Source organism: Sinocyclocheilus anshuiensis, unplaced genomic scaffold (assembly GCF_001515605.1).
Source record: "Sinocyclocheilus anshuiensis isolate Anshui unplaced genomic scaffold, SAMN03320099.WGS_v1.1 scaffold322, whole genome shotgun sequence".
In the NCBI taxonomy this organism is placed as follows: Eukaryota; Metazoa; Chordata; class Actinopteri; order Cypriniformes; family Cyprinidae; genus Sinocyclocheilus; species Sinocyclocheilus anshuiensis.
In genome coordinates this window covers 1,872,168-1,878,167 of record NW_015542366.1, presented here as the reverse complement: position 1 = coordinate 1,878,167, position 6,000 = coordinate 1,872,168, and the positions used below count along the sequence as shown (strand labels likewise).

The window sequence follows — 6,000 nt, the reverse complement described above, 5'->3', positions numbered from 1 at the left end:
TATATTGTTATATTATTTTTACATTTTAGGTGTGGTTTAAAATGTGCTACTATGTCACCTAACTGTAACCATAGTACTATGTTGTGAAAAGTTGAAAAAAATAATGCTTTTGGGAATCTGTAAAAGTCATAATTTTTAGTATTGTTTACATCTGGCTTAATATCTTTACCGTGGTATACCCTGTCATTCTGTTTGGCTTTTCCTCAGTTGACTTTCTCATTTTCTTATACATTCCAACTAGATGTTAGCCCTCAGCCTTATATGGAATAGCCAATACCTGAGTATTTTGCCTACCTCCAGATTACATCACTATTTAATTAAGTCCAAATGTCCACAGAATATCACTCTCTGATGTGAGACAGATTGTTAATCAAAGCGTTTGGCTTGCCTCTTACACGGTGGTGGAGCTAGAGGTTTATACATGGGGTGGCCAGGGGGTGGTCAAGGCTAATTCAGGGGGCCCATAGACCATTTCTATATTATCAAATCAATGTATAACTCCAACCTGGCATAAAAAAAAACATGAATAAATCCTAGGATTGCTGATTACTTCACATTACCCCACATTAGCTATACATTCCTACTGTAACTTCAAATGTTACTCTAGTCTATTGGGACTTATTTCTCTTATTTCTATCATCTGAATAACCAGCGATTGGAGCAAAAGATCTAACTTTAACTTGCACAGTGAATTTTGTAAATGTTGTTCAGGAAACCTAAAACTTCAGCTTACTACAAACAGGGCTGTCAACTTTTCAGTTCAGTCATGAGAATTATTCAGGAATAATTAACAAGCTTGCGATTAAGTACGTAATTTTTTTTTCAACATTTTTCTAAACTGAACTATACAGGTAGCCCTATTGTTAAAGTTAAAAGTAACAAATGATTTGTATGCAAGGTCATATTTGACTACTTTAATAATAACGTTATATATTTATACATTCTATTAATTACTATAAAAAGAGTAATTATATGAGTAAAAATATAATATTTAATTTTTGCAAAATTCTCCTCTCTAGTGTACATTTTTCTTGCCTCGGTTGAAACTCATTGAGTGATTACATGAAACACTATACATTCAGTAAGTCATAGTGTATTTTTCAGCATGCCCTCGGATGTTCATTCATGTTTATTTAATGCTAATTAGAATGCACTCCTGAGGCAAAGCACGTGAACCGCCACCCCACTAAAGAGCTCCAAAACTGTATTTATCATTTGAAATTCTTAATAAAACGAACAGAATTTGAATGCTGAGACTTTTTCTCATTATCAAAAGAAACCTGCTCTTTCTTGTCTGTCAGCGTGTTGTCTGTGTCCTCTTTGTTCTGCGATGTTTTTCACTCTGTAAGAAAATGAACGTGTGGCGTGAGAGTTAGCAGAGGCTGGAAGGTACACCGGACGAGATGAAGCGTGATGCGGCATACCAGACGCATCACGTCCTTGAGTTTGAGGCTAAAATAAATGCTTCTTTCAGTATGATTAAAGAAAATTAGATAGTAGCATATTAAATTTTGGGGTGGCACCCCGGGTGGCCAATCAGATGTCAGGGATGTCTAGTGCCACCCTGGACACCCCTCTGGCTCCACCACTGCTTTACAGCACCGGGTCTAGACATGTTATGCTGCATTTCAACTGATGTCCATGAAAGGTTTTTGTCATATCTGCACCCCCAACTGCTACACTTCACTGCTAGATTACAAAGGAAAGGTCTTGAGTGTAGTCCATTTCATGGCTTAAGATGGAAAAGTCTTAAAAGAAATGTTCTCAGGCATATTGATGTTATGTCTATCATAAAGTTGTAGGTTAACAGCAGAAATCTTCTCAAGAATACTGCATTACAACATATCTTCCAGTCTCACTGATCTTTGAAGGGGATATCATCCATTTCTTGTAATAACTTGCTGAGTGTATTCAATGGAACAGTTTTCTTTGTTGAGGGCAAAAATGTTTATATTTCAACATTTTATCTGTGTGTTCATTGGAATGTATTGTTTACTCTCCCCAGATTTGTGCGGTGTGTTTGGAGGAATTCAAGCAGAAAGATGAGTTGGGAATCTGCCCTTGTAAACATGCCTTTCACAGAAAGTGAGTACCCTGGCATATGTTGTTTTCTAAAAAGAAATTTCTGCACTGCTAGCAGCACCAAACAATGTTTGCAGTCTGTTTATTTGAGTGACCCTCCTGGGCCAAAATTAACATTGGAGTCTGAGGTTGGACCACCTGTATGATGAACAGTGGCAGACAGGTAGTGTGTACACACTTAAAACCTTCAATTAAATGCAAATGTACAGTGTTACATGGTTTTAAATGTGCTGGATAGCTGTAATCTGCCATTGATCTAGTTGAAATGTGTCTGACTCACCCATCTTCTCTTTCACCACTTTGTGAAACATTTGCACTGGGTTGTATATCAGAGTAAATGCCAAAGTAAATGTCAGAGCAGTGCTTGGACTCTTATCAAAGGGGTGGGTAACTGTTCTTTATAAACGTTTCAACATTATAGTTTGCTTATATGGGAATCCAGCCAATTTTTAGCTTAAATGGGTGATTGAAGTGAAGTCATATATTAAATGGTAAACTGGTAAAATGATAGTAGTTAATTATTTAATGAATAAATTTGTATTTGTAATTTGCATTTGTAATCATACAAATTATAAAATGGATAAAATTCCTAAAAAGAACCCTAAAGGCTCCTACATCCCAACTGTGTCAGTGGTTAAATGAGGACTTCTGTATCATAGATCTGTTTGTGTATCTAATGGGACCAACACGGCTTAAAATAGAACTGTGCTTACAGTGAATTATTCATCAGTGCAGAGATAGCAACATCTCACTCAGACTAACCCGAGATTCATTCTCCCATTCCACATGGGAAGAGAAGACACATAACCAGCCCTGAGACATCATATGAGCTCACTTTAGACTTGTTATCAGTAGCATTATTGGTAGTTTGGGTTAGCAGTGTCTCTTTGTAGTGGGATACTCTACTGTGATCTGGGAAATTTTGGGCAGATTATTATCTAGTTGGCCTTTCATCTTCTAAATTCTCTTTGTATCTCTCTTAGGTGCCTTATTAAATGGCTGGAGGTGAGGAAGGTTTGCCCGCTGTGCAACATGCCCGTTTTGCAGCTGGCGCAGCAGCAGAGCATGTCCGAATCTGTGCCCCCATCGCAGCAGCCTCTGCCCGGAGTGGAGAACCTGGTGTAGCCCCTCCTGTTTCTCCTAAATATCTGACCACCACTACCTTTACACTCACTCCTGTACAGGTACACACTCATGTCCAAGGACAGAGCACAGGATTTGTGCCTGGAGCCACGGTGACCTGCATATGTTCATGTCCTACCTTGGTGGCTTTAAAAAGGATTTTTTTCCCCAAATTACTGTAATAGATGATTTACTCAATCTATTTTATTTGGGTTTAGCTTTTTTTCCTGTGGGATAATGAAGAAGAATTAAGTGTACATGGCCAAGCCATGTTTAAAGTAACCGTTCCACACCAAAGCACTTTTTTGAGGACACCAGTGAGAGGCAAATAAAAGACAAGGACTAAAAAAAAACATAACATTAAGAAAAACAAAAACTACTTTTTTAACAAAAGGTTTTTTAAACAAGCGCTTTACACAAAAGTCAAACCTAGTTGCTTGTGATAGTAGCAAGATCTTGTTTTATATTTTATGATTTCAAACTTTTTTAGAGCCACAGAGCAAACCATTGTTTTTATTTTCATTAGTGAGGGTTATGTTTATACTGTATATTAAAGGGACAGCAGCTCTCCAATGTGTATATGTTTGTTTGCGTGAGTGTTTATGTATTAACAGTCAGTGGAATGGCTGTTTCGGTAGATACAATTCATTGCGACCTTTAGCTGGTGGCCAAAACAAATGTGAATGCAGAGTTTGTCTTATTAAGGTCAGGATGTGACCCAGCAGTATTTGATCTGTGTTCTGTGGACGTGTTTATATTTGAAATGCTTTTTAACTGAGAGCTGTGTTAAATAAACACAAATACACACACACACACACACATCTATACCTTTGGGTTCAAGGCCATATTTGATGCGAATTTGTAACCTAAAAGGCTGAAGCAAAACAAAAACCACCAATGGTCTGATACACATTCCCCCGAATGCAGAGTTTGTCTTATTAAGGTCAGGATGTGACCCAGCAGTATTTGATCTGTGTTCTGTGGACGTGTTTATATTTGAAATGCTTTTTAACTGAGAGCTGTGTTAAATAAACACAAATACACACACACACACACATCTATACCTTTGGGTTCAAGGCCATATTTGATGCGAATTTGTAACCTAAAAGGCTGAAGCAAAACAAAAAACACCAATGGTCTGATACACATTCCCCCGGTTTCACAGGCAAGGCTTAAGCCTAGACCCAGACTAAAGTGTAAGTCTGAGCTGTTTTAACTGAAAGAAACTTGCACTGACTGATCTTAAAATATATCAGTGCCTTTGTTTTGTCTCAAGATGCACACCAGTAATGTTTTTTCTAAGGCATGTTAATAAAAATTACTTAAATTTCCTAATTGAACAATGGCCTAATCCTGGTTTAGTCTAAGCCCTGTCTGTGAAACCGGGCCTATATTATCTATATAACATAAACATTATATTATATCGGTTATGCACTTACTGCTCTAAACCCCTTCGGTTTCCACTAACTCTTCATAGTTAAAGTATTAGTCAGTTTCTGGCTTCGGTTTTTTGCATCCCTGACTTTGGCTTCGAGTTTTGCAGATGTGTTATAGAGTTAATGGAAATAGGTGCAAATTAAATGAGGTGTTTTAATCATATTTAAACTGAACAAAATGTCCCAAAGTATTGTTTGTCTTTTTATGAATTATTATTGCATAAATCTGGGGCTTTATGCCCCAGGTACTGTTGAGTATTATATTTTCTTAGTTATTACATATCTCCCATGAAGCTCTGGCTCTATGCAAAGCAGCCTCTCTGTGTGTGTGTGTGTGTGTGTGTGTGTGTGTGTGTTCATACTGAATCTTATATTGTGCTGCATAGCTCTCTGAATTTATGCTTGGCATAAAGCCCCAGATCTGTCTCCAACAAATATTAATAAATGAAATGCCGCTGAGGCAAATCAAACGAGACAGGCTACAGAAACAAACTCCGATTTGACCTGAAGTTGCATACACAATCTAGTCTAGTATCAGTCCAGCACAACACAGAATCCTCAGCATTAAGATCAATGACCAGCAGGTGGATTCAGTCAGCAGGAAAGGCCGCTCTTTATTCTCTGTAATATAATAGAAGCTCTGGCTCTTTCCTGCTCTATTATACTGCTATTTTGCAGGGTCATCCCACCAACCTGCTATAGGGTCAGGCTGGGTCTCTGTGCCCTTCATGTTAAGCCATTCTAGAAAGGAAATAAGTACATTATTACGTATATGGGCTGGCCACAACACCAGAAATGATGCCAGATGTGAAAACTTCATTTTGATGCCAAATAGAATTATCTGACACGAGTAATGTTTTATCTAAACCCAAACTAAATCAGCACTGGTTTGATTTAAAGTGCTGTCTGGTCATGGATCGAATAGTGTACTCATTCATTGCCAAGCAAACTACACCACGTTCTGCAATGTATCTGTGTTTTTTTAAGCTAGATTCAGATTGTGAATTAAGTTGAGCTTATTTAATTGTATTTATTTATTTGTATTTACTTTTTTCATTTGCTGAGTGTATGAAGAAATTAAAAGACTTTTTTTTTTTTTTGGTACTGTCTTAAAGTGTAAAACACTGAGGGTTTCCTTTATTCCTTATCATGGACAAATATTGTTGAGTCCTAAATTAGGACCTCTCCATCTCTTGGCGTTTGTAACACAGCAGGTCTTAAAGATTCACTCTGATCACGAATGTATGCATATAGAGAGCTGTGGTTCATCTGTGTCAATATAATGTGAAAGTAGTTAATTGCGTCTAAAATCAAGAATTACATTACTGCACTTTTTCAGATTCTTCCGTTTTGGTGGTAT

At 37.4% G+C, this 6,000-nt stretch overlaps 1 protein-coding gene across 2 annotated transcripts in view; it reads left to right on the top strand.

The window, feature by feature from the left end:
- Positions 1-3,718, top strand: part of rnf24 (ring finger protein 24) — a 28,977-nt gene extending 25,259 nt beyond the window's left edge. For both annotated transcript variants that reach the window (XM_016491131.1, XM_016491132.1), the window contains exons 5-6: positions 2,006-2,085; positions 3,066-3,718. In XM_016491131.1, the coding sequence (XP_016346617.1) occupies positions 2,006-2,085; positions 3,066-3,207 (222 nt within the window). In that variant the 3' untranslated portion in view covers positions 3,208-3,718. The remainder of the gene's footprint in view (positions 1-2,005; positions 2,086-3,065) is intronic.
- Positions 3,719-6,000: the final 2,282 nt, after the last annotated feature.